This window comes from Branchiostoma floridae, chromosome 7 (genome assembly GCF_000003815.2).
Source record: "Branchiostoma floridae strain S238N-H82 chromosome 7, Bfl_VNyyK, whole genome shotgun sequence".
In the NCBI taxonomy this organism is placed as follows: Eukaryota; Metazoa; Chordata; class Leptocardii; order Amphioxiformes; family Branchiostomatidae; genus Branchiostoma; species Branchiostoma floridae.
The window spans coordinates 22,707,636-22,735,619 of record NC_049985.1 but is presented as its reverse complement, the minus strand read 5'-3'; the positions used below and the strand labels follow the sequence as shown (position 1 = coordinate 22,735,619).

General features: G+C 39.4%; 1 protein-coding gene across 1 annotated transcript in view; it reads right to left on the bottom strand.

Annotated features, from left to right (window-relative positions):
* LOC118419656 (gamma-aminobutyric acid receptor subunit alpha-6-like) overlaps positions 1–27,984 on the bottom strand; it is a 47,828-nt gene that overhangs the window by 17,675 nt on the left and 2,169 nt on the right. The window contains exons 3-6 of the mRNA XM_035826155.1: positions 26,332–26,474; positions 16,213–16,280; positions 13,219–13,439; positions 848–930 (exon numbers count right to left, since the gene is read on the bottom strand). Coding sequence (XP_035682048.1) covers positions 848–930; positions 13,219–13,439; positions 16,213–16,280; positions 26,332–26,474 — 515 coding nt within the window. The remainder of the gene's footprint in view (positions 1–847; positions 931–13,218; positions 13,440–16,212; positions 16,281–26,331; positions 26,475–27,984) is intronic.

The following is a 27,984-nucleotide window of genomic DNA, read 5'->3' as shown; positions in this document are numbered from 1 at the left end:
TATACCACCAGAGCCCAAATCTCATTAAGATGCCCGGGTCCTGCTAGCCAATGATTGATTAGCACGGAGCCTGTTCCATCATGTTGTAACATCACGACCGCCGCTCATTATGGAAGTGATTGACAGCCAGTAATGATCATTAGGTAAGCAGGGACGTTAATCTGTAGGTTCTAATGTCGGGTGGGGCAATTGCTGCTGCACGGGGTCACATACAGAGATTAGTGGTGACAAAGCGAGTGTCATCACAACACACTTTTATCATCCACGGACTTAAGGTGGTCAATCGCTGCATTTTGGTAAACGGTGCGGCACTGCGGGGTTCGTTCACTGCGGCGCTGTTGTCTTATTTTCGCGATTTTTAGATATAGCCTAATACGTAAAAGTATGAATTAGAAGACAACAAAAATATACAAAACGGACGAGAATTTGTTTTTTATCTCTAAAAATTCCTTTAGTCATCTACGAACCCCACAGTGCCGCACCGGTGCCCCAAGTGCAGTAGGAGTCCACCCTTAGGTAACATGATCTGAAAAAATATTTAACAGTTCTAGACACTTTGTTTAAAGGTTAAGCACCAAGGAATGGAAACTGATATTATAAGTTCGATGTATACAAAAGTAAAGTATTTTAGAAGTATGTTCAAGCTGCAATATGTTTTAGGTATGCATCTTCCCTTTGTGAAAGAAAATAAACATATTAGGTTATTTGCTGAACGATGTTCCTATCCATAAATGAACAAATGTACGTGACACAATATCATGGTTCTAGGCATGATATTACTTAGTTCACAGATTCATTTCATACGTAATTAGAATAGAAACAACTTAAGACGTAGAGAGAATCTTACATGAGCCAAAGCGTAGCGGACAGATTTGGGTGTCCATCGGAAAGTTCTCCAACATCATCGGACACTCGGCGTGAATGGTCAGTCTGCAAAGAATAGGGCAAGAGATAAGAAGTTATATTACAATTTGTTTTAAAATTTATATTCGTACACAAACTAAAGCGCTTAGGCCCCCTTTCCACTAGACGGCGATCGCGCTGCGCTCTCACTGCGACCTAAATAGGATATGTGTAACCTTCGCTTTCACGCTGGGTATATCATACAAAATGTAAAAGTTTGACTGATAAGACAACAAAACACGCAAAGTGTAAAGAAATTCGTTTCTTTTCTATTAAGTTCGTTGAGCGACCTGTCAAATCTTAGGTCACAGAGAGAGCGCGGTGAGAGCGCCGTCCTAGTGGAAAGGGGGTATAACCAACAAGCTTTCGACCAATCCTCTGATCCTTATCCACCGCCATATGAGTGAAGGTTTGTGGCCCTCAACCGAGGCGGGGGCCTACATAGACTGCCAAGCACCTTTGACCATTTGCTGACGTCACATTTTCGGTCTGGATGTGTGACCTAGGCTTTGGGTCATTTCAACTGATAAGGAATAGAGGACTGATCGAAAGCTGTTTGGTAAGCGCTTTATTTTAATTACGGGTATAAGGTTCCATTTCAGTTCAGTTCAGTTCATGATCAGTTCACCTTTATTTATACAGATGAGCCTTGTCGGCCAAGATTGTAACATAATGTTAACTACCGTCACAGATGAACTTAAATTCAAGAGATACCAGGCTCGTCAGGAAGGCTGGATCACCTTTCAATAGTGAAAATATGGTGGTTTGCTAGCAATATCATGTGTTGAAAGAATTTAATCATTTTCTAAGGTTATGAATTATGAGTGAATTAAAAAAAAATGACCAGAACGACACGGGCAATGAACCCTTTGCTTTCGCTTTAATATACTGTTTTTGTATCATTTATATGTGATAATAAATGCTGATAGATTTAATAATCGATGAATTAAAATATTCATTGTACATTTATGCTCAAAGAAGCTAAGTACAGGCCATAGACATAGGGCACAATTTGATAATCTAATAACAAAAAAAGTATTATCTTTCTACATAATCATACAGACTCTGAGACTACAATATGTAGGTATGTACAGGGTTAACTTCTTCTTGCTTTTTACGACTGTTGTAAACTTGTGGGCAGATTTGATCAATAAACTTTATTAGGACTCGATTTAATTTGTATCTCTGTGTTCTTACCTCCCCCATTACAACGATGGGAAGCGCAATGCAGGCCGACTTGAGCTTCTCATGAATAAATACGTATAAAGAAGCTATTACTGTTGATGCTGCAGATCGAACTGCCAATGGCCGGCCATGAACTGTTGCCTGGTACTTTGTGAGTGTTATCATTACTAGATCTTTATTTCAGGCACGAAAATGCACTATCAAGGACAACTGGAATTTAACCATACAGCAATACGGAAAACATTGGGATATGACAATTCATGTACACAGGCGTCTCAAGAGTTCGAAATTGTTGTAGAGTGGATATACCTTTTGCCCAAAAACTACGAGAAAGCCGTATCTGGCATCAGGCGCATCATTCAATTTCGACACAACGATTTTGCTGGCATCGCAGATTCTTGGTAATGTTATCATATGATATAAATAAAAATGCTCTATAGTTTAGAATTAGAAATATCGTTATAACCATTAAAGAGAGAGAGAGAGAATGGTTTATTGGATTAAAGAAACTATTGCAGCCTAACGGCTGAATTGCAATTTTGTAGAATGATCATTTCACATATACACAAACACACACATATATATGTCATAGTGGAGATCACAAGATATATATATATATATATATATATATATATATATATATATATATATATATATATATATATATATATATATACAACATATTAAATACGCTACACTGACATATCCGATTCCTTTAAAAAACGCTAAAAGTTTTCATTGAGGAGTCTGAGTTTTGCACTAAATAGCAAATTTTTGGAGGAATTCAACGTGTTATAAGCAATTTCAAATTTGTGAAAGAAAGTTTTGGCTATCATGTTGAGATCCCAATATGTTTTACAACCGTGATTACGTAAGAGAGACGTAATTAACTCTGTAGACAATTGTACCATCCTAGCTAGATTGCCTGCGGTCGTCGTGTTTAATAAGTTTGATTACCACCCCCTACCTTGGGTGCCATAACATGATGAGTTGGTGGAGGTACATCATTGAAGAGGAACTCAGCACGAAGGACAAACTCGTAAAAAGCCGAGTACAATGTTACCACATCACCTTGCCACTGGCATTAAAATTTAGCCTAAACTCCCCTGCACTTAAACAAAAGCTGCTGGGAGGCCCAAACCCCCGTCACTTCTTTGTTAGCCCGACTTCTATCTACAAAGTAACTTTGGCGACCATATCTTTAGGTTAAAAGATGCCAAACCCGGAAATTCCTAAAAATGCCGGTACTGTACCGTAACAAGCAACCCGGGGCCCCAAACCTGATAGTTTCAAGGTCTTTATAAGGACTGAAGATATGAAAAATATCAGCAAAATCGACATAAAATACATATAAAGAATGATCATATTCACAGACACCAAGACAAAGACACAAAGCAAAAACATTACTTTCCTGCTTACTTTAATGTAATGATGAACGGTTGCAGGTTATCGTAACGGTCACCAAGCCTTCAAAGAAACGCAGAGCTTTTTTGATGCTATATCACTTTCGTATCGTGCAAATGTCATATTTGCCTTCTTAAAAAGAAAAAAGCTAACAATTAAATTCAGCTAATAAAGAAATAGCAATACACAACTGTGAGTCTTAGTGTTATTATCATCTTCAACTGGGAAGATAAATGTGTCCTTTCATGCGGCCGTAAACGACACTTCTCCAAGGACGCTGCGCTTTGATATTCCACACGTCTTTGTTAGTTCAGTCCTGGGTAAAAGAAGTCTTCAAAATGGATGGTCGTCATCAAAAGCCACGGCATAACAGCAGGCAGGCATATTCTATCATACACGCGGCGGCGTCTTTGCGTACATTCTGTGCGTGCCCTACTTTGACATTAATGTGCCCCGAGGGACCACGTCAGAACGTGACAGTGCATCAAGGCAGCCCCGAAAGTCCTTCTCCGGTGTCGCTTAGGGACTTGTATACAGCTCATTAATTTCAATCCACAAGCTGGGGATAAAAGCGCAATGAACAAATTACATGAACCTTAGAAAATTATAATCATAGGCTGAGAGCGTTAGCTGAAGGTGGGTATGCATGGGGTGCCTGCGAATATATTAATCACACAGTTAGCTGAATAGCTGAATGCAAAGGCACGCCGGACGAGCTGTGTTCAATGCAAAGGCTCGTTTTCTTTGATAGCATTTAGCCAAATTGAATGCGAGCTATTAATCTTCGTGACTGTATGTCAAAGCAGAATCGCCATAACATCGGAATAGAATAAAGGCTTAACCGCCATCCTTAATGTCAAACCAGTTAGTTTAACCCTCGTGTAAAAAGAAGAGCTCGATCTAAAAAGAAAGTTATCCTTTTCAAGCTTTTTCACACCATTTCCTATAGCTATTGACACGCAAATAATGCATACCTAGGTAATGCAACAAAGTCACAAAGGCTATTTTTGAATTTTTCTTACCGTTAACGGCTAGACCATAAAACGACTATATCCCAGGATAGCCCTAAGCTTCCCTAAAGCGTCACCCAATATAAAACATGTCTTCTATTTTCCGTCCGAAGCGTAAAGTACCTAAGCTGATAAACGTGTATGTGATTGCAGCTGTACTATTCATTTAAAAGTATGTAGTCTAAAAGGAAAAGAGCGTTCACTTGGCAAATGCAGGTTTGATAAGGCATCTAAAAAGGGATAACGTCTTTTATTTTGTCACATGGAAAGCAGAAAAGCGCACATAATGTATTTTTCTTATATGTGACACAAAGCGACCGAAGCCTTATTTCATCATGGCGTACAGAATTTAGACTTATTGCATTTTCACAAGTGCCTGTAACGTGTTGTATTTTTTTGCCATCATCTTAATCGCATTGAGGGCCTTTAGTTTTGCATTTCGGCCATGCTAACATGATATACATTTAAACTTACAATTTAGTGGCGAAAGTGCTTTGTGATTAATGTAACTAACCTTTGCACAAAAGTTTTGAAATTCCAAAATCGGTGGATCATATTTCCGTTCTATATTCATCAATTTCAATTTGTTTCATTTCATTGAAAAGCTCTTCTTTCCCAGCAGCAGTTCCGCTTACGTGGATGGGGTATTAAAAAAAAACGGGGGAAATTTAGTCAAACTCGGTTGGGTATACACCCAGCAAAGTCAAACAGCTTATAGTTTACCCCACCCTGCCCAAATCAAGCACCTGCTTTCAGCAATTTTCCTCTCTTCCTAAGTTGTTGCTTAGTCCAAAAGGTTTGACTTGTAGTGAAAAACCATACCATTGGCTAATGTCTTGATTTCAAGTAAGCATTTACCGCTTGCTACAAACCGCTGCCATAATTTGTTATATATCCAATTTGGTACCAATCCAAAAGTAAAGTCGGTCCTGTACACAGTGATTTAGAGTCTTCAGAAAATGTTGACATCGCTCGCAGCACGGCGCATACGTACACTGTCCATCTTTGTCAAAATATCCCCCGTTCTTGAATTACATCTAGGACTATTAATTGTGACAAAGGCCAAAGGCACAAGAAGAGACATTTCATTAATTACAAGCTTCTTCCACTGCAATGTTCTTGACAATTACAAATATGAGCATTGCTTGTTTTTCCTGGGGCTATACTTGAAAGCTTGAAATCCTTTCCAAATGTACATGTACCTCTGAGTTCCGTGGGTCCAATAGTAACTTTTTATCTAGAATTAGGCTTTCAAGATGGCTAAAAGCAAAAAGGCTTTCATTCCCATACAGACGTACTTTTAGTGCATGTTCAGCCTAAGGCACCCTCTATGGAGAGCGAAGAAAACCCTCTCTTCAACTCACGAGTCTGCTATAAGGCCTAGAAAAAAATCCTTAATTTGTCTTTATCCGACCAACCCTAGGCAAAAACATGTCGACCGTAGCCTTTTTTATCGACCACTTTTAAGGGTTGCAAGATTTTCGAGCAAATTCAAACCGACTCACTCTTTTTTCTTTCTATTACAGGCTGTAGAGAAGAATAAAGATAGTTCACTACTTAACCTTCCTAAGATGTAAGAATAGGCCTGGTGTTGTTGCATCATAATTAAGAAGGTGGTGATTAAAAAGTCTCTAACTACACTGTCCGGAAGCCACCGTGCTGCTTCAGTTACAAAAAAAAACTTACTCTTAACATTGGCGCAAAACAAAATACGATAAATTACCTAGTTAATCAACAGAACAGTAAGCCAAAATCCAACCACCCCAAGACATAAAATAATAATACCAATGCTATAAGTACATAGAATAGAAAATTAATTACTACTATGTCAGATTGGCAAAGCCTATCAAACAAAGTTAGAATGAGGAAGAAAAATGCGTAATTTGTTTCAACCTGAAACAAGAGGAATGAAAATTTGACACTTTTGAAAGGTTTGTGCCTCCGATGGCTTATTATACGTGGGCTTATTTGGGGAAGATTAGTAAATGATCAATGATACTCGAGCGGCGAAACCAGTCTCTGTTGAGGACATTTAAGATCAATCATTGACTAGACAAACTTTCCAAATGTTTAAGTTTAAAAGTTTAAGAAATTCTCCTGGAGCAGAAAATTGGTTAGAAATAAATGTGTTTTTTTTTTTTTACTTAATTTAACTTATAGGCTAATTTTAATCATGCTTGCATTGCTTTAGGCCACAATTCGACTTTAAACGGCGTTTTCGCTTCGACCTCACTGTGACCCAAACTGTATTTGTTCAACGAAATATACAAAGGGCTTAAACATTCCAAATCCTATCCGTATGAAATACGTTGAGCGTTAAACCGTTCTCTTGCGGGACTGTCGTAGAGCGGTCGCCGCCCTATTGAGTGTAATTGTGTATCCCATAACCTAAAGGGTCCCAAACGTGAACTTACATGACCTTACCGACATTGATTTTACAATACGAATGACATTTGTTCGCATGAAAAATGCTTCGCAATATTTGTCGAACGTTTAGTAGTACGTAGACTGCCTTCTCTATACCGTCAAAGGGGTTGTTGGGCTCAGAGATCCATTTGCATGTGATCTGTCTACATGCCTGCAAACCATTACAGCAGAAAAACCATTGCATCATTGTACGCGTGAATGTTCCGTAATTTCATGGGATGTCTGTTCTAATGGGGACACGGTTCCGGGGAGAGATTGTTAACGCCGTAAACGTTGGGGGCATCCAAACACCTGGACTGGCAGCAATGGTGCAAGCTGTCACACCTAATCTAGCGGAACCCCTTCCTTCAGGGTAGTGACCTTGTCGGGCACAAGCCGCTCGATGAGGCCACACCAAAGTTATTTGTTGCTTCTCGGCTTTTCTTAGAGAAAAAAATTGAACCGACAGGTAAAAAAAAAATATATTCTTCAAAATTCTTCAAAAGTTCTCAGCAGTCTGAGAAGTTGAATTGCACGTTTTATACACTGAATCCCTTCCATTGATTTGCTTTTTATTTATTTTTTTAATAAATGGCATAACTGCTTTAGACTGAAATTGTCTGTATGTGGCTCTGGATAGTAATATTTACAGGTTTGTGATAGCAAAATCTAGCCTCTACCAGGCTCCCAAAGTCGCTGAAAAAAATAGTAGAAATCAGCCAGCTGACAGAAAACACAGCAGAGAAGTTGGTTGGCTGATGAATACAGTTTCCTTAGCTCGCAAACTGTACCCCCCGACCAACAAACTGGTTTGTTTTCTGTCTATTTGGCCAATTTCTACTTTTTTTTCAGCAACCTTGGGAGCCTGGTAGACACTAAGCAAAACCTGTACAGTCAAACCTGTCTATAGCGGCCACTCCAGGGACCGGACAAATTTGGCCACTATAGACAGGTGGCCTCTGTATAGAGGTGGCAACTTGTAGATAAAATACACAAGGGACCGACAAAAAGTGGCCACTATGGACAGGTGGCCCCTCTGTAGAGGTGGCCCATAATACAGGTTTGACTGTATTATTTTTCTCGGGATTTGTTTTTTTAAATGGACAAGTGAACCCGAGAAGCAACAAATTAAATTGGTGCGGCCTGATACAAACTTCTCCGCTTCCGTTGCTTTGCAAGGTCGAAACCGTAAGCACACATGGCTGGCCGATAATCGATTAGGTCTGAGAGGCATAGATGACTGGATTCCTCAGCGGATCTCAGGGCAATTTACACGGAATTAGAGTGACACATTTAGTGATAGCCAAAAACCACTGCCATACCCTTGGGGGAAAGAGGGATGTATGCCTCTCAGAAGTTGTGTTCTTTACTCTATGTGGTCTTTTAAGAAGGATAGCCGACGCAAAATGTACATAATGCGGCAATACAGTATCTGTGATGGCTTTCACGTATGTACTTTGCAATCTACTCGTGCAATTTACACGGAATTAGAGTGACACATTTAGTGATAGCCAAAAACCACTGCCATACCCTTGGGGAAAAAAGGGGTGTATGCCTCTCAGAAGTTGTGTTCTTTACTCTATGTGGTCTTTTAAGAAAGATAGCAGACGCAAAATGTACATAACGCGGCAATACAGTATCTGTGATGGCTTTCACGTATGTACTTTGCAATCTACTCGTACAATTTACATGGAATTGGAGTGACACATTTAGTGATAGCCAAAAACCACTGCCATACCCTTGGGAGAAACGGGGGTGTATGCCTCTCAGAAGTTGTGTTCTTTACTCTATGTGGTCTTTTAAGAAGGATAGCAGACGCAAAATGTACATAACGCGGCAATACAGTATCTGTGATGGCTTTCACGTATGTACTTTGCAATCTACTCGTACAATTTACATGGAATTGGAGTGACACATTTAGTGATAGCCAAAAACCACTGCCATACCCTTGGGAGAAACGGGGGTGTATGCCTCTCAGAAGTTGTGTTCTTTACTCTATGTGGTCTTTTAAGAAGGATAGCAGACGCAAAATGTACATAACGCGGCAATACAGTATCTGTGATGGCTTTCTCGTACACGTATGTACTTTGCAATCTACTCGTACAATTTACATGGAATTGGAGTGAGACATATTAGTGATAGCCTAAAACCAACGCCATACCCTTGGGGAAAGGGATGTATGCCTCTCAGAAGTTGTGTTCTTTCCTCTATGACTATGTGGTCTTTTAAGAGGGATAGGGGGCGTAAAATGTGACACATTTAGTGATAACCCCAAACCACTGCCATACCCTTGGGGAAGGAGGGTTGTATGCCTCTCAAAAGTTGTGCTCTTTCTCTATGTGGTCTTTTGAGAAGGATATGGGACTCTGTGAAGATACTGGTTGCTCTCTTGAAGATCTGCCCAAGGCTATGGAGGATAGGGAAGGATGGAGGGAGAGAGTCATGTCCATCCGTGCTATGGAGGATGGTGAAGGATGGAGGGAGAGAGTCATGTCCATCCGTGCTATGGAGGATGGTGAAGGATGGAGGGAGAGAGTCATGTCCATCCGTGAAACCAGCTGGCCCGGATTGTGATGATGAGAAGACGTAAAATGCAGATAACGTGACAATAAAGTATCCGTAATGGCTCTCTCGTAAATGCATGTACTAAGCAATTTCAAAAAGTCCCTTTAAGTGTTATCTAGTTGAATGCATGAGAGAATATAGTAGGATACACCTTTTGACATGTTTCAAACAAATTATTCTACTAGAAAACCGGACGTTTTACTGCAGTACTATGGTCCCAAACCAGGGGCCCTCCTGCGACATAGACCTTCGACATTTCATTCGTCTGATGCTGAATGCAATCGCTATAGAGATAACGACAGGTGGCAAATCGCGATCGGAAAATGCAAAAACTCTGCAAAATAATCAGTCAGGCTCTCTTAGGTTGATCGCTTCAAAATCAATGTTGTTACGACAGGTTAGAATCAAATATGAGGAATCTTTTTCGTTGAAGAGATTCATTAGTCACAAATGTAAAAGGGAACTTTCATTCACCAGTGACTACTTTTTAAAGGTAAGTCTCGACCTAGTTCTCGCAAGTTCTCGCGAGAACTAGGTCACTCCGTGAACAAGATGGACTGATAGCCACCGACAATTTGGAGACACGTCTGTTAACCTTAAAAAAATAGTCACTGCTTGATGGAAATTTTATTAACTGCGGAATGTTTGATTGAACTATAAGGCTACAAAGAGGCTAAAAACTACCCTAAGTATTTCTTACATAAAAAGCTATCTGCCGCCATAAAACCGAGGCCATAGCATGTCCAGAACAAGGGATACAAAGGCCGGAAATTCTGCTGCAGTACTATGGCCATATACCAGGGAGGGGGACAACAAAATCCGTGTTGAACTTTGTCTTCCCTACCCCTAGCCGTATCCCAAATATCATTGCAATCCATAAGGAGTTTCAAAAGTTAATGCTGACCACAAATATTTTGAAAAACACGCACGCACACACACACACAGACAGACACACACAGACAAAAAAGTACAATAGAAGCCAGCTACTTGCACAACGGATTAATGTACACTTGTGTTAACTGCACGGAATCCCCAAATCCCAAACTGTTGCGGTCCAGCAAGATAGCTTCGCATTATTGTACCAACCGGATAATTGCACCGAATTCAATGGCAAATAGACCATGCAATGAAGCGGCTTCTACTGTATTTAATTTTTTCATGGATGTAAGAATGACCCGGTAAAGTAATAGTCCCCGGATATATAACTCAAACACCAAAGAGAAATTAAAAACTGTGATCGAAAAAGTGCAAACTTGCGATGTTGATACTGTATAGGATACAGATATACGACTTATCGCAAATGTGCCGCTGGCAGTTATCTAACAATAGCACTTTTACTGGTGTCATCATCGTTGTTTCGAGCACTCTTCTTCCCTAGAGGATAGAAACAAATCTCTTCTCTTGCATCAAAGTCTATATCACCGTCTGTGTTCTCTCGTGTGAGCCTAATCTGGCACCAGAGAAAACGGATTAAAATCTGTTAAGGGGCAAGTTAAGACACCGGAGACACCACAGTATCACTTTGTGGTTATTGGAAGCTTTAGTTTTGTAGAGAAACTTAGAGTATAGTTTAGCTAGAAAGCTGACACATGACAAATATATACTAGTATTTATATAGATAAATATCTGATCCCTTTCGATTTGCATGGAACTGTTTCCCACGCCATTGAAGATATCTAATGATATCCACGTCTCACATAACAGGGGTGACCAATAAGTTCCTGGCCTCATCCAAAAAATTGTGGAACACAAGATGCTTCATTCCAGTTATGGCGGCCATTTTAGATTCCCCGGGGTCATTCGGTGTCATTGCCGCAAAACGAGAGTTGTTAAAACTAGGTCGAGACTTGGCATTGTGCGTTTTAATATATGTTTTCCGACATTTTTGTGCAGTGATATTTGCTTATTTTGCAGTTATAACTGCTTTCCAGAATTCACACTATGGTCAAAAACGTCTTCTGACGAACGTTGGTGTGTGCGTGCGTCGATGCCATCCATACACTCAAATCAACATGGCCAAATATTCAGAGAGATACTTGACGTGTCATTTCCCTCCCCAAAGTACACTTGCCCCAGACTAGTCACCTTGATCACAAACCTATTCCCATGCGAAAATTACCCGCCATTATCATTATCACCATCATCATCTGGCATACTCTTTAAAGAGCATAGAGCACATAGAAATTACCATGGAAAATATCAAAATGTCATGCCGTTTGCCCAAAGTACCACTTTCGTGTTTGTTTGTTTGTTTATTTCGATCTCCAATTAGAGTTACAATTATTATTATAACTCTATTCTTCCTGGAGTCGTCCATCAACATTACAAATTAAAACCATCAAATAACATAAAGTCAACAAAAGTACATGTATACTGTATGACATAAGAAAAACTGAAGTGAACTGATTACAAAAATGTAACATAAACTCAGTAAACAGAAGTAATGAGGAGGGGTCAGAGGTCAAAGGCTATAACATAAGTAACAAAACATCAATCGTTGAAACCATAAATAAAATAACCAAATGGGTGTAATTAACAAAAAAAATATCCACAACACAAGTCAATTATCTACATCATATCAACATACAAATTCATCTACCACCAATCCTGCAAGGGTTTGTTTGTGTTGATTTTTGTCCGGATCCAATTGACAATGTGTGTTTTGAAAATGGAAGGTGAGGTTGCTTTCATTTGTGGTGATTACCCTGATGTTTTGAGAGGTACATTACGTAAGATGATAATTGTAGGAAATCCACCAAACTGGCCAAGTCCATTTGATTTGATGTGATGGTTATATTTTGGCCAACACTTTGTAAAAGATTTCTTCGTGCTTCCCTAAATTTGAAGTATACATACAAGAGTCTTTGAACATATGTATTTCTGAAAGTTTCCTAGTCATTGTTACTTTTCTACTTGATAACATTTATGTACATAACACTCACCTTTACTTTGGGACCGTATTGTAAACGTTGTATTGCTTATCCATAGGCGATTAGGTAGTTTATGTTTGGAACCGCATCTGAAAGCAGCGACCCCTATGCTGCAGTGCGATGTGAACAACTTAGAGTTGCCACTAGGAAGGTGACATCCGTTCAATGAACTACTTGCTTGTTTACGAATAGTTCTGTTATCTTTCCAACCTGATAGAACTGTGTATGAATGTCCTTGCTTAAATGATTCAAACAACACCAAAAAGTCTAAACGCACTTAGTTTTACAGTGAAAGAGCGTATTCGATTTCTTCACATTCCTATATAATGATTGTAGCTCACCGCAGATTCTTCGATGACAATCAAAAGAATAAACAAGCCAGATTTATGACAGGCTCTACCACCTGTGACATGTGCTTTCTGCCGATCAACGTCTGGCCCTTGTGGACATTTTTCAGCTCACTTTCTGCCACCCTATTGACAGTAAGTTCAAGTAAGGAACACACATTTATCACAATTGTAATTTTTCATGAAAACAAAAACAATAAGAGAATTCCAACTTTCCGAGGCTATTTATAAGAACGGTAACATTTTTCTTAGACCTAAAGCCATGTAAAAACCTTAAAGTCCATTTAAAGACTTATAAGGACTTTAAACGATGTAAACTGTATCTCTGTTACATACTTTGTCTGACCCTTGCCTTTTCCCTAATGTCCTCAATGAAAAGCGGCCTGCAGGCTGATTTGAGCTTTCATTAATAAATAAAGTTTCATACAAACAAACAAACAAGCAAACAAACAAACAAACAAACCCTACCTCATGGTATAAAGTACTGTTCCGTCCTCTTGGATCCGGAAGAGTTTGTTAGGCGTAGTCATGGTATGTGCTATGGCCTTTTTGCCGTTGCGGAAGTAGGTGTCCGGTGTCCAGATCTTGTCCAACATGACGTTGTTCAGACGGAGTTCCTTCGGCGGTCCTGTGAACTGCAGCCGCGTGTCCTGCCAAGTTTGTCTGAAGAAGCAATCCAGCGTGTACTCCTGTGGAAAAATGTTAGAGATTATATTAAGCGGCCTGGTTCACAAGTTCGAATGTATTCAGGTCCTTAATAGTATAAGGTTCACATAGAAGTCTAAAGGTGTTATCTCACTACACCTGGGGCACCGGTGTTACTGCGTTCACTGCGGCACTTTGGGTTACTTTCGCCATTTTTTAATAGAATTTAGATATTGCGTAATACGTAATAGACTTAGAAGACCAAAAAAATACACAAAAAGAAAGAAATCTTTTATCTCTGAAATTTGTTTATAACCCTGCAGTGACGCAAGCGTAACGCAAGTGCAGTGAAATACCATATTTACACCAATAGCTATCTGATGCTAAGAAATCAAGACCATACTATATTCAGGCCAATATACCCTACTCTTCAAGCAGAGGTTGAGTCGCGTAGATATGGTAGTAGTCGGAAAAATTACACCGGCGCTCCTCGTAAGTGTAATTTTTGCTACTACTACATCTACGCGACTCAACCTCTGCTTGGAGAGTAAATATACCCCCCCCCCCTTCCCAAAAAAGTGCGTTCTGCTACTGTGCCAATTGGATACAAGATCACACTTCAAGGGGCTTAAAATCAACCTTGACCTTCGTCTTTGACACACCTACCCTCATACCAAACACTTGGATCTATTGACAGCTAAAAGTTCTGCTGACCATATATCCGGAAACACAAACACACACATCTATTAGGCAGATACAGAGAATAACACCACAAAAACAAACTTAATTTTTCATGGAGGTAAAATGACAGTACTGGAATATTGCTGTGGCCCACATGCAAAAAAATAAACGATGATCATAGCGCACTAACTAACCAACCGCCCTTTCCGAATGGTTGAAAACTACGACGCAAACCGCAAGGCTTCTAAAAGTATAGGCATCTTAAAACTGCCCAACGTTTGAATTAGCACAAAAAACGCAGTACCGTTAATAGTGCAGACGAGCGTTTAATGTGACGATTATGCCCCCGGTTCACCCTTGAATTTTTTATGGGGGGATTCCTTTACGGTCTAGAGGTGCAGAATTGGCATTTGGAGGCACATCACTCATTAGAATTTACCGCACGTTATGGCTTAATGCGGAAGGAGGGTTCATATCAATGCGCCACGGTCGGAGGCTTACTGAACCGTGAGGTGCCCCTATTATTAGATTAACGACGCAAAGCTGACAAGATGGGAGGGGGGGGGGGGCTATTTAAAAGTCTGATCATATTACAGACTTTATGTATACGTTACATGGAAAGATTATCAGTGATTGAAAAAATATTTTTATGATGATCCAGCAATCCATAAATCGACATATCGAATGTTTAAAAAATCATTTTTTACGTTGAATAAAAAGTCTCTCTCTTCCTCCCTTCCTCCCTAATCTCTTCTTTTCTCCTTTCCCTTCCCTCCTTCTGTCAATTCCCTCCCCCCTCTTTCCCACTATTTTCAGAGAAACTTAAAGTAAAAATAAATTAGAGAAAATTGTTTAGAAGGGATAGTTGGAATCGTCCTGAGCTGGGAAGGAACGTTACTAGTTGTAAGTGTGTGTACCTGAGCTATTAAGGTGCACCTCACTGCACATGCGTCAAGCGTGCGTCCATGCGGGGTTCGAAAGATACTCAACGAATTTTTAGAGATAAAGAACAATTTTCTTACTTTTTGTGTATTTTGTCGTCTTCTAAGCCATACTTTTACGTATTACGCAATATATAAGTTTTTAAAAAATGGAGAAAATAATACAACAGTAACGCAGTGAACGAACCCCGCAGTGACGCAAACTTGCCGCAGGTACAGTGAGATACCACCGCAAGCTATTAGACACACATGTATATAATTGTGCTGCAGATCTGGTAATCAGAGATTGAACGAAGTTCCTATTTTTCAATCAGACAGGATAAGCTGTCTTGAATTGGTCTTACACATTTACCTGCTTCCATTACACATGATTGGGTAGGGATGTACATGGTAAACCGTGGCAATCACTTGTTTGAAGCTTCATTTAGGGGTGGGTACCGGTACAGGAAATTCAGGTACAGGTACGGTCCAGGTCCAGAGATTCAGGTTCTTGTTCGGACCTTAACCTAGCTCTTATAAACTGTGAAAACGTGTGAATGGCTGATATTGACAAACTGTAGTAAACTATGGTCCATTTCGCTGTAAATGATTCTCTTTGGTGAAGCATCCTACGTTCATTGACGATTCAAAATCCTATCCGAGTCATGTTGACCGAGGTTGACTGTGGAAACTTGGTAAAAATGACTATCAACTCTCCTCTACGTCTACTTCGCTCTTATTATTTCTTGGATCTGTTAGCCCTCATACCAGTGAATGGTATAATGGTCTATAATCTGTTCATTTTGTAATCTTTCCAACAACCTGGCTGCTGATTTTTTTTCACGTCCAGTTTTTCTGGACCGGTCCAACAACAAAAATGTTTTTTTACCTGTACACTGTATCAGTACCCACCCCTACAGCCATTACTAGACCGCAATCTCATTGCCACATCTCTGCGACATAAAGTGGATTCTAATAACCCTTAAATTCCTTGAATATTATTCGAAAACTTTGTAAGTATGACTGAAAAGACCCAAAACAAACCATAGCGTTCAGAGTGTTTTCTTTTCTCTTCTATAAAACTCGTTGGGAGCTCTTTCAAACTGTCGCAACGTGGTCACGGTGAGGTCGCCGTCCCAGGGAAATGGGGGCAAAAGAGTTCTTCATAATGGAAAATGACAATCACTAGTGTCCGGTAATGGTACTGACCACTTACCATGTCCACTTCTGAGACCGGTCCAATACTCGTGACGTAGATATCTGTCATCACAACCGTAGGTCCACCTGAAATTGAAAAGGTGCGATATTGTAAACGGCACTGTAAATCCTATCAGTATATCGATTTCTACTGACTCCTCTTTTCATAAGCAACGGATCTTCTGGCCTTACGTCTGATTACAGTTGACACAGAAACCGACCAACAGAACGACCTGTCAACAGGGATTTGTAACATTTTGTGGCCGAATATTATATCTTCTTCTGAGGAAAATGATTGTGGCCAAAATACGTACATTCTTGGTTAAGATTAAGGGTTCTGGAATCAGATATATGTGTCGAGGTCTCAGTGACGCAAAGTCTTTATTTAGTCTAGTACTGAAATGCATCCATCTTTTGCACAGAAGTCATAGGCAGAATATCATATCTTTAGATCGAAATGATTGTGGCCAAAATACGTACATTCTTGATAAAGTATAAGGGTTCTTGAATCAGATAAATGTGTTGAGGTCACAGTGACTCAAAGTCTTGTACTAAAATGCGTCACCTTTTGCACAGAAGTCATGGGACGTGACTGACTTCAATGTAAGCTTGTAGCACATAAGGTTGTTACCTTCATTGAAATGGAGGTATTGCTTTTTGTGTGTCTGTGTTAACGTTTTTAATTCCAGCTATTTGTAGTCAACATACCTTTATATGCTCTAAATGGACTATATGGAATTTTGCACTTGGAAACTAGGAGTTGGAAGGACAAATTCAAGGTTGATTTTGGGTCACCTGGTGAGTGACCTTGGTACTACAGCTTAACTTCCGTTTAGGTATCCTTGTCTTGACTTGCACAATGGTCTATATAGTTTTTTGTCCGATAGATATTTTGATGTAGAAACAAAAGTATGTACGTTTGCCCTCATAGCAGCTCTATAGTTCAATTAAGCATTCATTACACATTAGATTCCTAAAATTCGATCCTAGAAAGTCATTGGCTTTAAGGCGATCAACCTAACAGAGCCTGACCGTTTTTCGCAGAGTTTGTGCATTTTCCGATCGGCCTTCGCCTTCCGTCGTAATCTTTATGGCGATAGTGATCAGCTTCAGACTAAGGGTAATTTTCTGGCCCACCTAATTTCCACCATTGTCAGCTCCCGCCAGCCGTAATCCCAGACTAGGGTGACTTCTGGTCTACTGAACAAGGGATTCGCCTTGGGCAACCAATAATTAGATCAGTATTATTGAAAAATCGCTTATTGTTGCTACCTTTACCGTATTTTCGTGCGTATATGTGTGTCTGTGTGTTTAAAAGTGTGTATATACTTTCGTGTGGTTGTGTCTATGTACGTATGTGTGTGACTGTGTATGTGTGTGTGATGGTTTGTGTGTGTATGTTTCTCTCTTTCTATCTCTGTGCTTGTGTTTTTCGGGTTTGTTTGTGTGTATAATTGTGTTCGCTCTATCTCTGTGCGTATGATTGTGTATGTGTGTGTGTGTGTGTGTATCTTTGTGTATGCATGTGTGTGTGTGCGTGTCTGTGTATGTATATGTGTGCGCGTGTGTGTGTGACTGAATGTGTGTGTTTGCGTGTGTAAAGTGTGTGTGTGTGCGCGTGTGTGTGTGCCTGTGTGTGTGTGTGTGTGTGTGTGCGTGTTTGTGTATTTCTGTGTGTACGTGTGTGTAGTGGTACTTCCGGTTTTGATATCTCGTATCCTGAACTACCTATGGTCGCGATTTTTGGTTGGTAGTTAACTCATTTAGTCTGAAAGAAGTGGCATAAATTTGGGCTCTCTGATTTGACTTAAGAAAATATACGAGCAACTTCTTATTTGTTTGATAACAAACATCTATTCAATACATTTTGGGCGTACGTATTTACAACATTATCAAGCTCACAAGAAAATACAACGCAAGGCTGATTAAAAAGCAGGATGTATTCTAACTTTATCTTGAACCGATTATTTTCACTTCTGCACGTATAACAGATTACAAAATCAATACATGTGAACGGTTTTGTGATAAAATCTAGTTACCGATACTGTATCGATTGTCACCCTGTGAGAAAACGGTCAATAGATACGGTATGCCTTCGCCACTTGTGGTCTATGGAAAATATAAGCACATATTTTCTTAGGCCCCCTTTCCACTAGACGGCGATCGTGCTGCGCTCTCACTGTGACCTAAATAGGATAACTGTATGATTTGCTTTCACACTGGGTGCGTCATACAAATGTAAAAGTGTGACCAAGAAAACAACAAAACACACAAAGTGTAAAAAGATTCGTTTCTTTTCGAATACAATTCGTTGAGCGATATGTAAAATTTTAGGTCGCAGAGAGAGCGCGGTGACATCGCAGCCCTAGTGGAAATGGGGTATAACTGATAACTATACATTAAAACTATTACAAAAATGAATAATATATTTAAACGTTGATCAAATCAATGATAGAAAACGTTCAGAATCAGATAAGAAGTTATATTTTAACCAACATACAGAACAAGTTCCGCCGCAGTACCACAGGAGGTCGCCAGGATATCCATTTTCAAATACATGACATACGTCAACACCAACTCACCTACCAAATGTAAATATCATAAACATATATTTACAGCTTTTTGAGTTATGCCATTAACAGCAAACATGAATGCATCCACGAGCACGCTACCATAAGAAACAGAAACCGTAAATGTCTGGCGAAAGTAATTATTCCTTATACATTTGAACTGAGCAAGCGGCATATAGTTGATAAGAGAAAATGGTTCCTAAAAATGTTCAAGTCCGTCCCGCACTAGAAAGTGCAGTTGGTGTTGCCCTTCTCCGTTTCGGTAGACCAGAGCCACATAGCTTTGTGCAATTACTACTGTCAACAGGGTGATAGTATACTCTTTTTTTTCAAATTCTGAATACTAAGCAGAGAAAGTAGCATTGTACAATTTTTGGTATGAATCTTGAGTGATCGAACTTACGACCTACCGAATGCAAGGCGAATACTATACACACCTGGCCATTTCACCGGTAGAAGATACATTTATGATACATTTTTACAAAGTTTATAGAGCTGTTTATTTATTGCTGATTGGTGTCCCAACAACCTCTAAATACATCGCAACGCCCTAAGGCGCTGAATTGCGTATTTGGGCATTAAAAACATTTACACATATATTAAAAACTTAACATGGTAAGGCAATTAGACTAACATTATAAAGGTTTACAATCGTATCGCATAAGTTACAATCGTTTGTAATCGTATCACACAAATTTGTCTTGTTTGACTTATTAACAATCTATCGCAATAGTAGTTGACGATAGTGAGACGGGAGATCTCAACTTACATGTATTTATTCAAAAGGGCTACAAAATACGGGATCGGGCTATTCTTATAACGATTTGTTTTGGCACGAGGAATGTCAAGTTGGTTAGCTCCCTTCAAACAGCTTGTATGAATCTGAGAACGGGAGGGAGGTAACCACTGGTGGAAAGTTGGGGAGTTGAGTAGCGCCTTTGCAAACTTGAGGCTAAGGGTTTCTCTTCTTTTCTCAAGGGACGGTAAATCTAACAGGACAAGGGCGCTGTTGTAGCATTCATACTTAGGGCCGAGAATTATTCTAAGTGCTCGCTTCTGTATACGTTCAATCTTCGTCACTTGTTGCGTTGTAATATTTGAGTTCCAGACCGGAGCTGCATATTCAAATGTCGGGCGAATATAACCTTAGTGAAAATCACAGAGGTCTTGAACGGGGAGTCCGGAGTTTTTTAGTTTATGTTCTATTAATCCAATTCCTATCAGGATTCTGCCGCCTGAACCCCCAGCAGGGGCCCTTGGATATTACGAGAAGCAATGTTACAAGACCACATGGTAGGGTTAACTCTCAATTGGTTATGTTTTGAAATGAAAAATGTCATAGAATATAATCGCCCAGAGCTGTGCCATATGTGCATTATAGATCATATCTTGAGATGATTAATTATGTTGTCATATATGGCAAAGTCACTTTTCAGGTACTTTATTCAAGTTTTATGTGATAGCCCTAAGATGTATTCAAACGGCAAAACCCTTAGTACTCGTACCATTCCTTAAGAGATGGTAGTAAGTGAAATACCCTGAGGGTTTTCCTATGGAGCAATGTATAGGAAAAAGTGGAGGACGGCATCGTATTACTACTATCTGTACTAAATATTATCTTGATTACAAAAAACACAACTGCAGTTCCAGAGCAAGCTGTTGGGGGGCTCCAACCTACAATACATTCCTTCTATCAAAAGCTATAGCTGCCACATGAAAAGCAAGACCATAGCATGTCCAGGTCAAAAGATACAAAAAATAAGTCCTGTTACAGTACTAAAGCCAAACACCAGTGGCCCAAAATTGACAATTTCTTAACAAGATAATAAAACTTAATAATTTGTAGTGAGGGTGACTCACCTCACCTCACCGGTCCCACAGCCTCATCGGCCGTCTAAAGCCATTTGAACTTTTATTATGTAAACATTGTGGCACACAAAGCTAACTTTGGACGAAGAAGTTGGTTTACAAACTTTCAGGCAACTTTGACCCCCCTCTTGAGTTACATGTTCGTAAGGCGACACTCTAACTAAATCAGACGGCCGTACGTTTTACATTTTGAAATATTGTACCGATGTCTTTTTGAACCAGTGAACCTCTCCATTTTGGCCGTGCCTGGGTGATCATGTCGTATTAGATTTACTTCAGGCACGGATTTATACGACCTGGTTTAGAAGGACAAAGTGGCTATGGTAGCGGACATCGGATCTAAAGATTAACAAGGTTTTTGGCATTTCTGGACATTTCTGGATAAGAGTTGTGTCCTTGAGAAAGGCACTTAACGCAACTTTCGTCTCTAAACCAAGGTGTAAAAATGAGTACCTGCCTTAGATTTATGACGTTAACCGTGCTTGAAGGAGAAGGATGGGCTCTAAATAGCTCACAGTATGCACAGCCTAAGAAATACCTTCGGGTCTACTTTATTTTCTACCCTTTTCTGAGTGATTTGCTCATGATACATGCCACAATGCAGACGTTAGCAGCAGATTTGGATCCAAGTGCATGCTTTTAGCCTACGGACCCCTAAATGTGCATGCATATATTAGGAAAGTAGAAAACATTTTTAAAACGCATTTTTATATGAAGCAGGTAATTTTTTTCTGCTGGATTCGTGCAGTTCTCTGCAAAAATGCATACAAATCCTCTGATATATTTTTGCCCTAAGGCTACAATATATATATATATATAGAGAGAGAGAGAGAGATTGATGCTTGATGTTAAAGTCCTTGGAAAAAACCTAACATTGTATATATGCACGCACTTGTCCTGAGTTGACGTGTGACTGGGAGAGACATGTAACAAGACATGTATATATACTATATATATATATATATATATATTTGGCAAGAGTACCATCTGCGAATTAAAAGATAATGAGATACAAAAACTGGAAGTTGCGCTGCAGAAATATAACAAGCCGTTAAGGAGCCCAAATTATAATAAATAATTTGATGTCTTGCAAGACCTACAAGTGTCCAATTAAAACAAACTCTCAGGTAAGACGTTAAGCTTCCCTCGAATAGGACGTTAAAAGGAGGTCACCTGTTCTGGGAGAGCCACAAATCGAGCACGTTAAAGAACCCACCACACACGTCTGGTCTCCGGGTCTCCGGGTTGACATCTTGCAAAAGTGATAGTCACCTGTCATGTCAATCCTTCCACTGATGTGGTGAAATTGAATGAATAAAAACGCATCCTTGAGTTATCGTGTTGAAACAAAGAGACAGGCTCAAACGATGCCAAAAAACTTTCTTAGCGAAGGCAAACCGCCCATAATGTTAAAGTTTATAACAGTTAGATTCGTTAACGAACAAACAACGATTTAAGTTCTCACTTTGAGAATCCTTGCAATCATAAAGTAAGCTCAGCTTATATGTCTTTTCTGAAATATGGACTTGCAAGTTTCTCAACAGCCAATGACTTCCTCTCTGACGTCATCTTTGAACATTTGTCAGCATGGTGCAAGTTCTACACCAATTATTTAAATTCATGGTGCAAAAATTGTTCCAATTATCTGCTCTGTGAAATTTAAGCCGTACAGTCTCTCCTTAAGATATAATCCTTTATCAGCAAATAGACAATTCGTCTTCCTAAAAGTTATGTCAAGTATAATTATTCTTTTTCTCCGAACTGTAGGTGAGCGGCCGATCTTATTCGAACCAGACGATAATTGCAATTTACCCAGCATTGTGGGATGTTTTACTACTAGAACTTGTCGGACGTCCTGCATAGAAAACTGTCGTGTGGTGAAATTTGAGAGTCCGTTATTACTACAGACTATCACGTGAATGAAACATAAACTATAGCATTGAGTCGTGGCGTGGCGTGACAAAAGCAAAACGTATATACAGGACCATTTCAATTATAATCGGACGACATTATCGTGATAAATGGTAAGAAATAATAAAAATAGTAGACTACAAACCAATGTTATGTACTGACTACTCTTATTTCAAACTCTACGTGCAATTAGCCTTCATGTATGATTTTGGAAGGAAAAAACTCTTTAATGGACTAGTTAAACTGTAATATCCAGCACAAAAATTGGACTCATCCATTTATTTTAGTGCGACTTTCACCAACACAGAACTTTCAAGTTAAAAAAACTCTTTAGTGATATTACGGGGGTTTACGAGATGGAAATTAGCGGCGCCTTGACAACGTAGAAAACAGTTGTTATCATGATACTTCGATTGGTGATTTACACATCTCAGAGTGATAAAGTTTAAATTACATGGGTCAGAATGGCAGGGTCAGGTCGAAAGGTCAGCTCCTAATGAATTGAATTGCAGGCTATGGAGATATTTCCACAGATTATTCCAGATGATGTACAACATAATGAATTGGAAATGACACATTTTTCTCTGAACGTTGTGATACTATCGATCGCAGTATTAACCACTTATGCAAAAATACTAATTCATTCATAGGCATATTGCCCTGGATAATAATGAAAGCGTATTCATAACTTATAAGCATTGAATATGCGTACAAGTGAAAGGTAAAAAGTAAAAGCCATCTCGAAGTAGTTTATCTTCCTGAAGAACTATTTTTGCACTGGTAGTTACAAAGAAGACAGGCGATATGTATATTTTTTACAGATCTTTGTACATAGGAAATGTCCCTTGCTCTTTTTGACAAGCAAAAATACATTGTTAAAACCGAAATTAGCGATTTTCGTCAAAAATGCCTGTCTACAAATGGTCAACAAATGATTGGCATTTTTGAGAAATTTTATATGGAATTGTTACTAATTAAATTATAGGGAAAAATCACCAAATTTGATGGCTCTAGCGTAAGCCGTTCTGGCGTTATACGACGTGAAAGTTGGCGCTGGCCTAAGAAGCCCACTCCACCCTCGGTCTGAATAGGGTTAAGTGATTGCAAAACCTCGGTTTCACCTAGTTGATACCTCTCTTTGTTACATTGGCATGTTGCTGCGTGCTATGAGGAAATGACGCATTATAGAACAAGTGCACGTAGTCAATTCTACACCGCGCAAAGACCTGTAATAATACATTATCGACCCGTAGAGTAGATAGCCGTGTGACCGGTACATTTCAAACAATTTGCCCATTTCATTGGCTACATCAGTCGATATACACTCAGTAGGTGCCAGCTGTCAAAAGAGGTGGTACCATGAGTTGGACACATTCGCCTATTGGTAACAGTATTATACGACACTTAGGTCTTTTAAAAAAAGTTTATCTTACATATAATTATCTCAAGATCTTTATCTACCACCCGTTATTCATGACTATGTCCAGAACTTGTGAAGTCAAAACCGGAAGTTCTGGCGGAGCACAGTGGAAAGTTACTAGGTTGACCATTATCGAACTTGACCTTCCCGTTCTCCGATTCAAATACACCTACAGAATATCATTTGGATGCATCAACAGATTCCTGCGTTATACTGCCCACACACAAACAAAAAGATTGGAATTGAGTGCTGACGGCAGTTTTGCACTAGATAACCAGAGCTAAAGCGCCCTTAATACGAGTGCAAGAATGAGCCGGAATGCCGTCAGAATGAAAATTATCTTCAATTCCGCTCAGACCGTTGAATCAAAACTGGACCACAAAAGCAAGGCAAGTCGACGAAAACCTCGCCTTCCGCACTGGTGTAGCAGTGCTGATTTAATGGGCAAAGCAGTCTCAGCACTGGACGCAAGCAAGACAAACATTCAGCACTGTATATCGAGTGAAGAGGCCATGTTCAGAACTGGAACCTAGTGCTGAAAAAGGAGGGCGAGGTTTTTGTAGTTTTGCCAAAGTGAATTGCGAAGCTTTCGTATACACGAACGACACATAAAGCATACATAACCTTCTCGGCGAATGTAATAAAGAAAGATTGAAAGATACTGTGTGACACTGACATACATAGAAGACAGGGACTAGACGCCTTCCGTTCATCCGTGACTTCGCAAAGCGCACCATAATGCTGAAATTGATGCTGCAATGAAGAAAAAATCCATATCAAATCCGTCGTGACCATCTATACCAATATGTGGGAACACCAAAGGGAGTGGTACGTCATCTTTTTATAGACTTCCCGGCAACTTTTTGATGGTATCGGCGAGCAGACGTGGGAGTGATGGTAAGAAGACTATCCTCCGTGGGGAGATAAAAGTCCACATCTGTACCGGATGGTGGGCGAAGGACTTTGCGAGAGGAAATTGAAATTTCGAGAATAGATAGATTTATGACGAGAAATCTGTACATTTTTCATACGCGGAGGACGACCGAATCCCCCTGCATTATAAATCATTGTTGATTTGATTACACCGGGATTTGGTTGTAGACGCAGATGTGTACGTTGATGTAGCTTTGGTTCAATAGTTGATTTTGACGTTGAATCACAAGAGATACTCTGTACACAGAAAACTTTTGTTGAACTTCTGTCACCTTCTTCAGGGCAATTTGACTGGTTCACATTGTACTGCAACATGTACCCAACGTATTGCCTCGAGAAAGGTGAAATCCGGACACCAAAAGGTACTGTAAATGCATGTAAGTTCGCGGTAGCGGGAAAAAGGATTATCGCGGTGGTTTTAAGTTCGCGTTAGCACTATGCACTATAGTCTATTACTGTCATGGGAAATGTTTGAGGTGGTTTAAGTTCGCTGTGAAGTAGCCACCGCGAAAACCGCGAACATTAAACCACCGCGAAAGTTTTTGCATTTACATTTTGTTCTGTACAAAGAATTTTTTTGTATCCCGTGACTTACCAACCTTTTTTAAACTATGAACAGATGGTTTGGGCTTTTCTTGAAGTTGATAAAGGAATACACGTCTTAGTAAGCATTTCCTAAATACTTGAGATGTTCCAGATCAGCATCCTATATGATATTATTTATATTGTTAATATTTAAGTTAGCGAAATTAGCTTAACTTTCGTCTCTTTAATAAATTTTCATGTTTTACCCTATTTTATGTGTTTTTTCTAACACAGCGCATGTTTAATTTTTTTTAGATTCTGTAATCTAAAGTTTATTTTTTTCCGACATTTTCGTATTTCTTCCTTCCCTTGTGATCTCCTCGATGGCATTCGACAGCAGGCTGATTAGAGTTTTTTCTTCAATGAGTATACAGGCCCGAACAAACAAACCAACTTAAAAGTCACTTTTTATAATAAACATATATCCTTACATTTAAGTAAAAAATCATGATAATCCAATGATAAGTTGATAAGTTTATATTGCTTCAAAGTGTGCAACAGAAACGACATCTGCAGTTCCAAAGAAAGGTGCTAGAGGGCCAGAACATACTGGTCTTTTTTTCTAAGACCAAAAATCTGCATACAAAAAATCCTGACTATAGGTTGCTTGTCCCAAAAACAAGAGATAGGAAAACCGGATGTTCCACTGTAGTACCATGTTAATCCGCAAGTGGGTCCATAAATCTAATCACATCAAGCTCCCATCTACACCTTCCCAAATATTAAATATCAATTTAAATACTATCCATCTAAGCGTTCTCTGGTGATATTGTTGACAAACACATTTCCATACAAGCGTACGAACAATAGCGAAAACAGAGCCTTCTTTACAAATGTAGTAAAATCATACCTCCTATTCCTGGCCGAATCCTGTTGTCGTACCCGTCAATCAGTTCATCCAGAATGCTGGTGATGTTCTCCTGTAGAGACCTCGGTGCTTTGGACGGGAACTCTGTAGAGTTGACACTCGTGAAGTTCAGCAACTGAGATGAGCTGTGATGAATTCAACAGGTGAACTTATATCCATAAATAGTTTCATCAGGCTAGTAAATTACTCATATAGTAAGATTTTTCGATACACAACCAGAATTGTATTACGGGGGGGGGGGTCTAGCTGACGAGGGGGGGGTACAAGTTGAGCCACGTTTGGGGCGGCGTTCTTGCTGCTGCAGCGCCACTCACATCGGCTATAAGTAGCAGCAAGAATCGGATCCAGCCATTGTAACCCTGATGATGGTGTCTGACAGACATCGAAACGTTGGAAGTGAGTGAAATTCTGGTTGAATATGGATGAGTCTTTACTATATAGGTGAATTTATAGTTAAACAGCTTGATTTTTTTCCAACACAAGGGAAACACTAACCATGAATTAGTGCGCTGACGTTTTAGCAGTCGGAAGTAACGTCAGGAGCCAATCAAAAGTGGAAGGTGGAATCTACCACCGTTTAGGTTCAGTGGGGCGACTGAAAATTCATGGTGTGTTTTCCTTGTGTTAGAAGAAAGCTTAATTAAAGCTGTTTCAAAAAGTTAACACATATGATTCTTCATTGTATCAACGGAATTTGCATTGCATATCCGTTAAACCGACTCATGGCGTAACACACCGGATTTGTACTAAAAAGAAGAATACAAGCTGAATATCCGGACAGATTTATTTGAAACCCTATTATTTTCAATAATGTTGTTTCATTCACGTGCTCGAGTTGTGTCTCTGCTCAAACACATGGCTTACATTTTCGTGGGTCGTCTTTGACCGCAGTTAAAAAACAGAATCTTGAATCAGAAAATAATTTCATCAGGTTGGTAGAATATGGGATGTAAGAGAATTCATGTACGCAACCAGCGGGTACTTTCCTGCTTATGTTTCTGAAGAAGGTGTCTGATCGACGCCTAAACGAAATCAAGTACATCTTGGACTTGTTTGTGTACAAGAAATCTCCAATATCCTAGAATCTTGAACTGGATATTTTGATGGATTCTTTTTAAGGTTTTGGCAACTATGTTAATGAGATAAGATGACTGTCATGTATACAGCAGAGAACAGAGCTGCAAGCTATTCAAGTCGATACCAAACTGTTTAGCGAATTATTAGCGAATTATCCGTTTATTTAACTTTGAGCTCGCTATAACTAGAAATTACGCAAGGAAAGAATTTTACATAAATAGCTATGTTTAACTTGTATTCAATTTATTATTTTATAACAATATTTCTCGTCACGTTATTCCATGTAGCGAACCGATGTAACTACAAATATTGTGATCTTGATAGAGTAACAGATGAATATAATTGTTTAAATATGAATTATAAGATAACAAGAATTATTAGCCGTCTAGAAATTGTGTTTATGGTACGTCCATAACACGAGATATCAAACCCGGAACTTCCGCTCCAGTATCAAGGCAGACCACAAGGGGACAAAAATCTTATAATGTTGTTTATTGTGTTGCCCCAACCCCCCACCGAAGCATTCCGAGTTATCTTAGTCACACATAAATACACACT